Source organism: Parasteatoda tepidariorum, chromosome 10 (assembly GCF_043381705.1).
Source record: "Parasteatoda tepidariorum isolate YZ-2023 chromosome 10, CAS_Ptep_4.0, whole genome shotgun sequence".
NCBI classification, from domain to species: domain Eukaryota; kingdom Metazoa; phylum Arthropoda; class Arachnida; order Araneae; family Theridiidae; genus Parasteatoda; species Parasteatoda tepidariorum.
Genome location: NC_092213.1, coordinates 57827610 through 57842191, shown reverse-complemented (window position 1 = coordinate 57842191; position 14582 = coordinate 57827610). Strand labels below are relative to the sequence as shown.

The 14582-nt window shown below is 29.4% G+C and overlaps 1 protein-coding gene across 1 annotated transcript; it reads right to left on the bottom strand.

Annotated features, from left to right (window-relative positions):
• Positions 1-1723: 1723 nt before the first annotated feature.
• On the bottom strand, positions 1724-12187 carry LOC107444253 (transcription factor HES-1-A). Its single transcript, XM_016058350.4, has 4 exons — positions 11433-12187; positions 5734-5829; positions 4538-4625; positions 1724-4429 (listed from the first exon to the last, which is right to left on the bottom strand). The coding sequence occupies exons 1-4, from the start codon at positions 11475-11477 to the stop codon at positions 3627-3629; spliced, it is 1032 nt and encodes a 343-aa protein (XP_015913836.1). The 5' UTR covers positions 11478-12187; the 3' UTR covers positions 1724-3626.
• Positions 12188-14582: the final 2395 nt, after the last annotated feature.

The window sequence follows — 14582 nt, the reverse complement described above, 5'->3', positions numbered from 1 at the left end:
AAACTGTGTATAGGTGTTTTAAATTGCCTAAAACCTATAATTCTAACACATATAAAACACTTAACAGACGTTTCGCCTAAAGGAGGAAATTCTTCTTTTCAAAGTGATGAGAAAAGGGACTTTAGTGTGAAAAGTGTTAGTTGTAACAAATAAACTAAGAGTGAATATTTCTCAGTTTTAGCTACCACTTTAAGTTTAAAAAGAATTGAAATGTTATAACTTTAAATAAATTGGTTTATATTTATTAATTTACAATTAAAATGAAAACGAATGGTTCATTAGTCTCTCAAAAATAATTTCTAAGAATAAAGTAATAGAGTTACCAGTTTATATGTTTTTGGAAAAAATAAACTTGATTTCAAACATAAGTGGAAGCTAAGTTTAGTTTTTCTCTCTCATTTTGATAGTTTTACAGTATTTTCATTAGGATTTACTAATATTATGAATTTATATGTGAAACTATTTGTTTTATTGTTAAATATATCAGAAAAAAATTAAAGAAATAAAAATAATTTTAAAGTAAAATTAACTAAGAAATACTACCTTCCAATAGTTTTAAATTGAATTTAATCAATTAAAAAATTTTTATTAAGTAAAAATTTTTCAATTATTTTATCAAGCAATATTTTTTTTAAATAGTTTTATCGTATACAAAATATTCAATAAACTGAAAACAATATAAGTACACATAATTCATCTTCATATATATGTTCATATTCATCTAGATGTAAGTATATGTATTTAGGAAAATAAAGATATCATAAATTAAAATATGGAATATTACAATAAATTACATAGATTTAAAAATTTTGTTTAAAATTATAATAAATTAAATAAAAGAAGTTTTTTTTAAAATTAGATGTATTTTTTTTAGTTTTTTGTATTACGTCAAATTTTATTTGTTTTAAATTCATTTATTAATTATCATTTAACAATTGTGTTAAGTCAATCTTAGATTCCTTCTATTTTGTCCTAAAAGGAATGATTTCTCTGCTATTCTAACCCTGATTTCAATATTTTATCATTCGTTAGTTTTTATTAAAATCGGCTTAAATTTTTTGACTTTTATTTATTTGTAGATTTTTTTTACTTTGATTTATTTGTACCTTATTTGGTGAAAATTTCAATCTTCAAAGACTCGGTGTTTAGTTTTAAGTGTGAAGAATGAAGTCTTGGCAAATTTTTATGTCTTAATACATTTTTTCTTCTTGAAACTGATTCATCGGATCATGCAATATACAACTAAAATATTGCTTAATATGACGTGTATTTTGCAATATTTTTTTTATTTTTTTTTACAGGAATTAATTTCTGGGTATAAGTTTTTTTAAGTAAGCGTCTTTTACCCTTCTCAATGACAGTAAGCATTTACTGGTAAGTTTCTTGAAATATATAAATAAAAAGTAAAATATAATTGTTTGATTTTATATTAATTAATCTGTATTTATAAAATATATTTGCTAATGCGATTTTTGCTTTGCTCTCAAAATTTAATACATTTTTTGACTTCATTACAATGAAACAAAAATTTTCAAAAATGATTTTTTTTAAGTCATTTTCCAGATAATTTCACAAAAATGAAAGAAAAAAAAACTGGATGTTATCTTAAATAAAGAAATTTGATATCTTTAAAGACAGTCAACAGAGTGAGTGTATTAGTTTGATTTAAACCTCTTTCGATTGTGGATGCAAGAATTTGTGTGAATAAATAAATGATTGCAGATTTTGAATATCACTGATAATTTTTATTATAAACATAACAATCAAAATTAATAAAACAGATAAAGTAGATTTAACGTAAGTATGTACAAATAATACAAATCTTAAGGCACTGAATGGTAGCCAACTGAAGTAACAAATTCAGTATCATAAAAAAACAAACGCAATTACAATATAAATACAATTACTTAAGTTTTATAGTTCACATAGTATTAAGTCTTTGTATGAGAAGTTCTCCAAAGGTGGTACATAGTTTTAAACATTCATAGAGATTTTAAACTAAACTAATTAATAATTATTGTCAATTAATAATTATTAATTAATAATAATTATCTAAAATGACCCGTTTCCTTTTTATATTCGAAATTACTATTAATTAAATGAATATATAAAACATGTGTATATAATTAAATGCTTTTTCATTCATAAAATATTATAAATTAGCATAAAATACATATTTTTCATGACAGCTCGTACGCATATCTTGAGTAATAATACGTTTTTTTTTTTATCTACACATCACAGAAACATTTACATTACCAAGAGATCATAATTTCGCCAAATCAAAATGCTAAAAAAAGGAGATCAATTATATAACAAAAGAGCTAAAAAAAAAGTAGTAAATCTTTACATATGTACAAATATATTATATATAAACTATGAGTATAATCTGATCTTATTAAAATCATTAAAAAATTATATATATCATATCTATTTTAGAAAGAACTGCGGCATGAGATCTTTGAAGGCATGTTATGGTGATATAAAAATGAACAAAACAGCATTACATTAAAATAATTGCAGACGTAATAGTACGTATAATTAATTATAAATGAGGCTTCACAAACTACTCAGAAAAAATGGTTAAATATTTAACTATGATATGCAAATTTGCTATGACTTCAACCCCACCACGTTAAAGAACTACGAAAATATGATTCAATTTACCATTTTACTTAGGTTACAGCTAATTATAGGGTTTTCAGAGTATAAAGTGAAAACCTTTATTTATTTATATTTAAAAAATTCCAGTCTTGAAAGATTTATTTTTTTTAAATTATTTGAAATAAAAAAAAATGTGAATATTAATCATTATACGTACTATTACAATTGAATATTTATTATAACCAAGTTACTGAAACTAAAAGTTTTAATCAACATTCACAGTTAAATATTTTAATCATAGCTGCCTTTGAAAACCATGTTAACTATTAAGAAAATAAATAATTAAAAAAAATCTAAAAAGAGATATGAATTAAAACTTATTCATGAATTCCATGCTTCAAATTATTTTTTGAATTTGTTAAATAGCCCAAACTATCAAAATAAAATATAATAGGCAGCTATAATTAATAATATTTAAAATAAGGTGAGGAAGTGCAGTTCAATTTATAAATAATTAATTGATAAAATATATCAGTGGCGGAGGCGCTAATAATTCTTGACCACTTAAAGATCTTAAATTAACCGCGAAAAGAACGCTCTATCTTAGAATAAAACAAAATTTGGTCCAAACATGGCAGTAGACCGAATTTTCTGATTGAATGTGATGTAGTCGCCAATCTTAAAACTTTTGTGGTCGCTAAGGGTTTACGAAGTTTCACCACTCTTAAAAATCTCAATATTTGAATTTCGTTCCTGGGTCCTCAAAATTCCCGGAACTCTCGATTGGAAATTTATATCTCCGCCACTGATATTTCTAAAAATTCGTAATTGACATGAAACACGAGTAACAGTATATATTTAAATATTTCATCTCACGGATATAAGTTTTGTATCGTTTGATTATCACTTTACATAACATTGGTTGGGTAAACAAAACATCCCCTTAAAAACTTTACAAGTCGTCACTATATGTCACAAATTTTAACGGAAGACAAGAATGAACCAAAACGTTCGTTAACATTTCACCACGGTCTCCAAACATTTTCTGATTCAACATTTTCCGGATGACGGAGCATCAACTGACTATTTCTGTCCTTCATGGGTGAAGATCGGTGTACTGGCCGAGGTACAGGAGCCAGTACCATCTCCTTAAATGGTTGCATGTGCGCATGATGATGTTTTGAGTGATGGTAAGGTTCAATAAAAACATCAGAACCAGCGTCGCTGCACGTTGGGCTGAGAACAATATTATCCTCAGACATGGCATCTGGACTTGCCGATCTTTTAGAGGATGGGGAAGTAGGTGGCCAAGAGGATTGGCTGTTCCTGTCCGGACCAGAAGAAGATGGGAGACTGGACGATGCACTTACAGAGGGTAGGTGAAAGGACATCGATCCAGAACTCGGAATGGACTGACTTGGAAGCAGGAATGCGAATTCACCGTTTGGCAACCGACTAGGAATGACTGAGAGTCCAGTAAACATTTTGCCACCTTGTGCACTCGGTGAAGAGTTGTTGTTGATGTCACCGGACGAGGAACGGTTAGCTGGCATGATGCCCAGACCGCCTGGGATTTGGACACTGAGAGATTGTAACATGCCAGGGAGGGAGCTGTTGAAGGTGAGGTTGGATGGGTGCTGCTGCTGCTGGAAATGAGAGGCAGTGTTCATGGTGGTTAAGCAATTCGATAAGTGGGAGACAAGACGCTGTCGTAAACCAGGATCCACACCTTCTATTCGGTTTACGTAACGTGTCACCTCGGTTGCACACTCGTTGAAACCAGCTTTGAACTTGTTGAGAACAGATGAATCAGTTGATATGGCAGCTGTAAAGAAAAATTAAATTCTTTAGTTGTGGAATTATAATGGAAAGCTTTAATTTTAATCACGGAGCAGGTTCTTAATAATAACTAACAATAATTTTCGGTACTTACTTGCCATCTGTTGCCTTTGTATATTTTGCAAGTGTCTAACCGTCATTTCTAATATATCTGCTTTTTCTAGCTTAGAGTGGCGGGAAGGCTGGAAAAAAAATTAAGGTACATTAGAAATTCATATTGAACATTTGAAAATATTCTATACAGTAGAATTTTTTGTCACAAATAGGAATCTGAAAACGGTATATATATATCGCACCCCGGCAAGAACAGTGTCATAACTCTAAAATGCAGCATTGGAGAAAAATCATCTAAAAGAATACTATAAAACTTAATCTGGAACAGGCACAAAACTGATAAAACTGCCCTCAGCTGAATAAATTGCGAGTTAGAGATGTATCACTTTATGAGCTTGATGGAGCACTTTATACATATTTTTTATTGACATAACCTCAAAATTGCAGTTTTTTGACTTGTGTCACTTTTCTTGCCGGGGTGCGATATAGTAAACTATTTTTCCTAGAAGTCAAAAACCTTCTTATTTCAATTGCTAATTTGAAAAACGATGTCCATTTAATTAATTTGACTTTTGAAAACCCTAAGAAATAACAAGTTTCATAAAAGCAATTTTTTTTGCTACTGATCACAAATGAAATTTGTAATAGAGTACACAGCTTAAGAAAAATAACCTCTCATTACGCATTATATTTGTTTTTAGATTAAAAAGAAACAATGCCTTTAATCAACTTTGCAACCACGTACCCTCTGGTACGCAGTTTATTAGATTTTAAATGCACTTAAATGGCACGCTATTTGAATCAAAACAAAATTGAATAGTGTCTTCAGTCTAGACACTCTTATGTCAACAAGAAATACCAAGCTAACATACATGTTAAAATTTCGTTATCTACTCAAGGGCCATTATTCGCCCCCAGGTCGAACACCATTGATGATAACATCGAAAACAGGTTCGTTCACCCGGAATTAACTAATAAAACGACGAGCATCTGCTCTTACTATTAATGATAAACAGCTAACACCTGTCCTTTTAAAACTTTGACATGGATTAATATTCGTTAGAAGTAGTTAAACGTAGACACATATTTCAAGATAAAATGGTTAAGGTATGGCAGTTATGACTAAGTCGTGAATAATTTTAATAAGAAAGCTATAAGATTTAAATAATAATTAGTAATAGTTTAATTTAAATTTTGTTGTTTTATAATTGTAATATGATAAACATAGATACTTACATCTTTGTTTAATGCATCCAAAATAAGAGTTTTCAATTCAGACAGACACTGGTTGATGCGTGCTCGTCTTCGTTTTTCCATAATTGGTTTCGTCGCCTAAAATATAAAAAATTTCATGAAGCAACTGAAGTTATTATTGCTTTAAAACAATTTTAGATAAAAATGCTTTTTTTCCTTCTTATTATTACAATTTCTCTTTGTCTACAGTTTCAAAATAAAAATATAGTTTGCAGTGAAACTGTTTTATTTTAAACTTCGCAAGATAGTAAGAATTTTTTTAAAAATATTGATATATACTTAAAATAGTGTTATAATCATAAGTAAAATATTTGTGCAGACTATAAATTCGAACAATATCTCAAAGGCTTCCATTTTAAATACAGAAGAAACACTTAATACTTTTAAGATTTAAGAATTTAGATGAATTATTATTCCGAAAGCTTTATGTTCAAGTGATAAATTAGCATTAAAGTTGATGTTACATTAAGTTTAAATTATTAAGCATAATTTGCGTCGGTTATACTATGCTTAGGTAAACTGATTCCTCAAGCAGCTTGGCTTCGTTAGATAAACTATGACAGATGAAAATCATGACTGTTTATGCACCTTTTTACTATTAAATCCCACATTTAAATTAAGTCTGATGAGTTGACTTGTCAGAATTAATTGGTGAAGAACCAGAAATAGATGCACTGCGCCAGTTATTAGATAGAAAAAATCACTGTGTACTGCTCAATTTTCGTAAGATTTGATTAATAATCAATTTATCAATATTATGTAAACCTCACATTCAAATCAATGAGTCCCATGACTTCTGAGCTACTCAAATCACACGTTTGTTACAGTTAATTCGTGCAAAAGCCAGAAATGGAAACTGTGAGCCATCATTGGATAGTAAGATTTTTTTGGATATTTAATTATTTTGTCTTCATTTTTTTTTACCAGACCTGATCAATAGCTCCCTATGATGAGTTTATCTAGAGTATATTATGTAGTTTACTTTTATCGTCGCAGTATAGTCAATTTCTGGTTTATGAACTATTAAATTCTATATTCACTTTAATTGTAATCAAAATTGAGGGGTTTTTTTAAAAGAAAAAAGCCTTAGCTACAATCTATATTTAAACAAACTCTTTTTCTTTCATTTTTTATGATTTTGATAGTAAAATCTAAGTTTTTATTTATTCAGTAACGTATAATAAAAATTCACGATTTGTTATAAAATCAAGGGACTATAAATTAATCGTGACACAAACCACGCACTATTACAGTCTAACATTACTGTTTGTTTCTAAAGTAAAAAATATATTACTGATACATTAAGCAACCAACTAAAAAAAAAAGGAGAAAATTTAAGTTTAACGTATCGAAATTAAATTAAATCTGGATTTGCCTTGAATAGGAGTTAAATAATGAATTTTGAATTTGCCAGTAGTTGGCCGTCGATTCAAATACGTGAAGTTCATCTACTGAATGAAAAGACACTGCTTCATTCATGAATCAGACCATCAACTTAAACTCTTGTTTATCGTAAATTGGTATACTGAATTGAATCGATTACGTATAAGAAAACCCGAGTGTAATGTATCGGGTTTAAACTAAATCTACATTTGCCTTGAATGATAAAGTTAAATTAAAAACTCAGCGTTACACTAATTGAAGGTAAACGTGTATTTCACATGCTGAATGCACTAGTCATGAGTCAAACCACCAACTGAAATCTTATTCATGTTGAATTGGTATATTGACTTGGTAATGTATTATCTATTTTATATTTAAGTAAAAATTCTATATTATACTAAAGTATAACATATTAAAATATCTATAACAATATATTAAAAAGTGGTTTAAGGAAAATCCGTTTTTCTTAACCCTCTCCTCAATCTGGTTTCGATTTCCGTTCAGAATACGAAAACAAGAGAAGCTTCAATTAATGTGACTAATCACTGTTTGGAAGAAGAAAAAAAACTTAATTCGTTGAAAAAGTGTAGCAGGATTTGGATGTTGCATCAACTGTCATTTTTTGTCAGCCTCGGGGACACAGAAGCGTTCGTAATCTTCGGGGATGTCGTGCTCAAGGAAGTTGACGAAGGATATATAGGTTAAGAGAATACATAATTGTGGGAACGCTTTGTGCGACAAGGAAATTTATGGGTTGTGAGTGAAAAAAAGAAATGACAAAAGGCGTCCAACAAGAATAATAATTGAAATACGTCTCTGTCAGAAATTTACAAGCTTTTTTTCTTTCTTCATGTTAGAGGCTTCTTTATTAGAAGGACGATAGTTGACAAGGCAAAAATAATTTTTTCTTTTTTTTGTTGAACATTTTGTTTGTTTTAATAAACTTCAAATATGTATAACAGGGGATGCTACACATAAATGGAAGTAAAATATAAACGTGTGATATAGAACAGCAGTTCCCAAATGGTACTCCAATGAACCCGAGGGTTCCGTGGAAAAGTTTAAGAATTTTCACGACTTAAGATTTCTTCTTCTTTTTTTTTTTAACATTTCCGTAACCTGAAATTACATTTACCTGTTGCCTTTGCATAATTTCTTTAAGTAAAATGCCAATAAAAAAAGCAAGTTTCTTTTTTTAAAAAAATAAATATTTAAATTACAATTTATTAATTACAATATTCAAATTACAATAAAATTTTCCACTCTGCTTTTCAAATTAACATAATATATCTAAATCCGTTAGAGAAATATGCTTTCCTAATAAAAATTTCCAACGTTTATTGCTGCTGTTTTTCGGGTTACTTTATTCATTATTCCAGCATATGCACCAAAAACAAATTCATAACTAGATTAAATTTAGATCCAGAACTGCAAAGGACATGAAACTAAATTTATGATTATTGATGATATATATAAGAAATATTAATCTACTCAAATATTTTTCAAATAAAGTAGTCTTTAATTGGCTAATGCATTCACAATTGTCTTTATATATTTGGTTTATTAATACGAGATTTCTCCGAAAGGTGGTCGATCATTAATCCGGAAAAAAATTGGAAGCAGTTGATATAGGATATGATAAAACTCTTTTTATTGGAAACATAATTTTTTTTACTTGTATACTTAAAAAACTAGTCTTGCGAAATTACATTTTCTAGATTCAAAAATGAAATCCCGTTATTTTATGAATCAGGCAACTAAACTAAAGCATATATTATGCATCAACTAAATAATAAGTAAGCTATTTAATAATTTACTTAACTTTTCAACTTTCGGAAATATTTTCAACTAAAAAAATAATAATAATAATAATGTTTTTTTAAAGTTTTAGTTTTACGAAGAAATATTTACTCCTGGGACTACTTTATGTAATTAAATGTGCACATTTTTCATGATGAACACAATTCACATGATGTCAGATGTGCTTAACCCTAGTTGATTAAAATAATTATAAACTTATCAAATCAATTCAATAACTTTTATTCCCTTTCCGATTTCGAGTTATTATGTTCGTATTTTTCAATGCTGATTTCGATTTCTTTTACTAAGACCTTTGAGGTTCAAATAAAATCAAATTATGCCATCATATGTTTGAAATTAAATTTAATTTTATGAAATTAAATTTAATTAACGTAAATTAAATTTTGCGTTATTCTGCATATCAACAAGAATGCCATGATTAAAAAAAAAAAATCGTATTTTGCAGTACATTAAAATAAAGATCACTTGCATTATGGAAACCATATCAAACAATTTGAAAAAAAGAAAAAACAATCGTACACAAAATGTAATTTAGCCAATTTATTCTTCTTTCAAAAATCAAACTAAAATTCTAACTCGAGATATGTTTATTATGTATTACAATTTTCTTTGGTTTTGAAATACTTTACTAGCAATGAAAAATAAATTTATTTTTGAAATCGTAAATAATTCCTACTGTATAGTTTTTTTTTAAATAAATTTTCTATTTATTTTAAATAATTTGTTCTTTTTTAATGGTTATGAATCTTGACTTACAAAAAAGATTAGGTGTTGGTATTTACAATGATTGAATATTTTCAATGTGCATTATACCATATAAAATAGTACCATACAAATCTATGTTTGTACATGAAAGGAAAATATACATAATATACACTAGATATATAGTATTTATTAATACAAATGTTGTAACATTGTATTCATTCAGAAACAATGTTACATGTCATTTAATTAAGAAAGTATTTCATTTAAAAAATAAAAAAATTATTTCAAACTGGACAGTAGGCATAATATATTTTCGAATAAATTGTGAGCTTGATTTCTATTGTTTTAATTCTTAAAAAAGATTTTTAAAAAAATTATGCAGCAAGTGAACTCCTTTAGGAATTTTAGTGGTGACATCTAGTGAGGAAATGTTAAAGTATAAATGAACCTTACACCTGAGGAAAAGGGTTTCACTTAGCAAAAATTGCCCACATAAATACATCGTCAAAATTAGAATAAATGTTATTCGTTCATTTTGTGTAATACATATTTGTGTGATTGAATTATCGTTTCGCTAATTAGTATTTATCAAATCTTGATGTTATATTTCCTACTTAATTTAAGAAAATATCTTAATGAAAAAAATAAATAAATAAAAGATATTAGGTAAATGATTCTATAAAATAAAAAAATTGGTGTAGAATTATCCAGTTATATTTATAATCCGCAGTTATTATATTGACTATGTTTTTTATGAATGAAGTAAAGAATATTTTCATAGCAAAAAATCACCAAAAGGAAGACAATGTATATTTAAAAAAAAAAGTATCAACTGGGAAAATAAAAAATGAAATAAATAGAAGAACTGATATATTTGAATGACAGTTCATATTTATACATAGTATAATGATACAATAAGCAATATTTGTAATTTGAATGAGACTAAGTTTAAATATAGAAATCTATTAATTAATGCAATTAAAAGCGTGTTTTCGTCACTTTTTTTAAAGAAAATTTTGAATTCATATGTCTGGATTTAATTGACAAATTTTGCGCGATTGATTGTATCACAAGAATTGAAGGATTCGAGTCAATATAGTAATGACATTTTGACTAAGGGTGGAAAGTTCTTTTTACACGACTCTGTACCTTAGTATTGTTTCCTTATACATACAACAAAAATTTCCTCGAATGTTTTTCTGATCCACTAAAAACGGTGGCTTATCATTATATTACCCAAAGTTCTTCTATTTATTTCAAAAAGTCATAGTTCAATCATAATCAAAATCTTGAATAAGTTAGAAAAAGAAAATTAATTTGAAATCAAATAGTCTAAGCTCTTCCATTTTAAGTTTATGAAATTTAAATATCTTCTTCTCTTTCCTAACTTATTTTCTTTTATTCATGAAATCGACATTTTTTGAAGCCCGCAGCCCACAAAAACTGATTTTTCTTAAGTTTTATTCATTTATTTTTTTTATATAAAAGTGTTTTTAGATTTAAAAAAAAGTTATTAATTTTTGCACCAATTACCAATTTTAGGCGCAGTGGCGTCCAGGATATTTTAACCCCAGCACATGTGCACAATTTTTAATCATTTGAAGTAAAATTTAAAACCAAAAAATAATCTCCTCTTACCAGCCAATTAGCGATGTTTTGATATTTAAACCAAAAAAAATTCCCCGATAGCTACCAGTCTTTAAAATTAAAACATATTGTAAAATATAATAATGACCTCAATTAAACAAATTTATGTTCAAGTCAATGCTTACCCTTCTATTCTCACTAGCCTTCGAGGGTGGCCGTTCTGCCGGCATTGTGACACACGGGTGATATTCCAGATTGATTGTTTAAATGAAGAAACAGATAATTAAATAATTGTTCCAATAATTATTTATGCTAACAAATCAATAGCATTAATCTGTATAGTATAAGAGCAAGCAATGTGTAATCCTTATGAGTTGCAAAGAGATGAGAGATCAAGTGCACTACTCACTTCAACATCAAAACACAAACTGAAATCGAATTCATAATTTGTTCCGAATCCGAAAGTAGTGGAGGAGGGGGTATAACCAAAACACGAACAAAAAAAAAAATTACAACAGTTAAATTTTAATACAAAAAAAAGAAAGTCAGCTGCTGCGCAACTTTTTCCCAAACCCCGTCACACGGTGTTGTGTATGGATATTCGGTTCTGCGCGCGGACACACACATAAACTAACGGAATGATCTGTCCCCTTCCCTCCCCGCTATTCCATCTGGACACCCACCTCCCCTTTTCACGTGCGCTCTCACGTAATCAACAAGTGCAGACGATATCAGGGTGGACGGGGGGATGCGAAGGCGCGTGAGAAAGCCGCGCACCTATTTATGTGTGGCGGCAGGGGTCAGGCAGGCGCACCGCCGCCTCGTGTGAGAACGACGGCCGCGAAACGTTCCCACAGTCAGATTCGAACGTGCGTGCGCAAGCTTCGGGTCACGATTCTCTACAAAGAATACCACCTCCTCCCCTCCGTCAAATTACTATAGAGAAAGGTATGGGAAAAAGGAATACTGATGCTTGTTTGGTTGTATGTGGCCGGCTAGTGTAACGCCTTTTTCTATTTTTTTTTCTTTCTATTGATAGCTGTTTTTTTTTAATAATAATAATACAGTTATTTTTTTTATATTTTCTTTTTTAAATAAGGACTTCGGCTGCCTGTGTTCGCCAATGTGAGCGATTATTTTGTGTGGGAGGAAATCGTTTGGCGCACAATGGAGCCGGCAAACTGGAGGAAATTGGGCAATTTGATGTTAACTTTAACCCTTTTTCTTTCCGCAACGCTTGCTTTGTTTTTGATAACCATTCTTAACAGTTTTTAATTTTTTTATTGCAATTGTAACATCTTTATTTATAGTGTTCGATAAGCGTTTTATTTTCATTCATCGTAAGAAAGTAAACTGTTAATGGGTGTTGTTAATTTTTAACCCTTTCTTTCTCTGCAACTTGGATGAATTTTATTTAGTTAATAGTTTGTCCCGCAGTGGACTGATCGTTAAGACACGATTCCCAGCAGATCCCCGAAGTCAAGCATCACTGGCTGCGGTCAGTGTGCGGGTGAGGGACCATTTGGATCAGTCTGCGTAGGGACTGAGGGTGTGCGGTATTGGTCCTCGTTAAACTGTTCTACCGTAAAGTGCTCGACTTCACGTGCAGGTCGTCTGGCTACCGAAGCGGGGGTGCCACCCCCTCTGCAGAGGATCAAAATTGTGATGGCATGTCGTTGGATCATCCTCAGGAATGTTTCCCAGACCGTCGCCAATAGTCCATTGTGCAGTTTTAGTGCGACGTAAATAACCCACAACAACGTTAGTTAATAGTTTTATTTGAACGATAATATTTAATAAATAAAAAGAATTTATAAAGACGTTAAAGTTTTACGTAAGCACTTGATGGGGGATAGGGATTATGGTTTGCTGATAAGGAGGGAGAAGTGTTATAAGCGGTGCTTTCGTAAGAAATTAAAATCGCATTATTTTCGAAATATTTTTAAATTTAAAAAACTTACTTATGGCAAAATTACAAATTTGAAATTACAGTTAGGTTGAAGGAAGGAAAGGTTTTGAAAAAAGAAAATTCTTCTAGAAGTTTAACCACAAAGGAAAACATAAAAAATTTCTAACGAATATTTTGCTCAATCCTTTATAGAATGAATTGAAACAAAAATTTTGTTTCATGCAAAGTTACGTCGTTTATTTGAATTTAATCCTAAAATTAGATTACAAACATAAAAGTTAAAACAAAAACCAGGGGGTTGCTTTTTCTTATGTAAGCGAAAGAGAGTGCGCATTTCTGCTGACAGATGAGTCCAAAATTACAAAAAGCACGGTTACGTAATTTTTGAACGACTCTTACACTGATTGATCAAATTCTATGTATTTATATTTTATAAGCAATTTATGAACTTGCATTTTTACAATTATTTTTAACAGAAATAAGTTTTCCTTGAAATATTTACCTCGTTATTAAGAACTTAAATTATTCGAAACCTGGAGAGAAGGGAAAAAGAAGAGAAAAAGTTTTTTTTTTTGTTTTGAACACAGAAGAAAAAAGCACTGCTTAAAAATTTCATGAATATAACAACCAATTTGATTCTGGGCCATTGAGAAACATTTTAATGTATTTAAATTTTATTCAAATGATTTTAGATATTTTTTAAAAATTAATTAATATACAGGAAAGGAACTTTTTGCACTTCGTATGCTATTTTACAAAATGCTATTAAGAGGACGCTATACTTTGGGAGAAACACTTCATAGCAAATTCTCTTTCAACTACGTATGAAATAATGGAAAATAAGTTTCAAAAACTGATTTTTTTTTAAACCTCTTTACAGTATCAAAATACAAATTAATTATTAAATTACTCCTAATCACGCTGTAGGAAGTCTCAATCTCTCAAAGTTTTTCTGCATTTTGAAAACATTTTTTCACCATTTGAAACTTTAAGTAAACCTAGAGTAAACCATACACTCCCTTTTCTCAAAACTTAAAATGTTGAAATAACCAAAGGAAGTGAAACAGAATTTGCCANCAAAATCAGAAGAGCACAGTGGTGTTTAACTGCTTTGAGTTATTTTTACCTGAATTCAATGCCCTTTGAAAAAGCATTCATGCTGTCTACAAGCTCTATTTCAGCATCACCACCATGAGTTAGCATCCTATAGATTTCTTTTAGCTTTGATGCAATTAGCAATATGATCAGCATTTAAGTTTTAAATTTTGCTTATTTTCGCAATTACGATGGTCAAATTTGGCCAATCAAAATCCTGTATTTTTACATATCTTACAAAAATACAAGCTTCTGGCGGGCTTAGTTGAGACATCGTAATTGCGAAAATGTAGCTGAATTCCGCCCAAATGTCAGCAAGGATTTGAATTTT

Coding starts and splice junctions, on each gene's coding strand:
- LOC107444253 (XM_016058350.4), bottom strand. CDS start 11,477: ATGCCGGCAGAACGGCCACCCTCGAAGGCTAGTGAGAATAGAAGG. Junction 4,626..5,733: donor TGGATGCATTAAACAAAGAT/GTAAGTATCTAT, acceptor TTTTTTTTCCAG/CCTTCCCGCCACTCTAAGCT. Junction 4,430..4,537: donor ACAAAGGCAACAGATGGCAA/GTAAGTACCGAA, acceptor TTTTCTTTACAG/CTGCCATATCAACTGATTCA.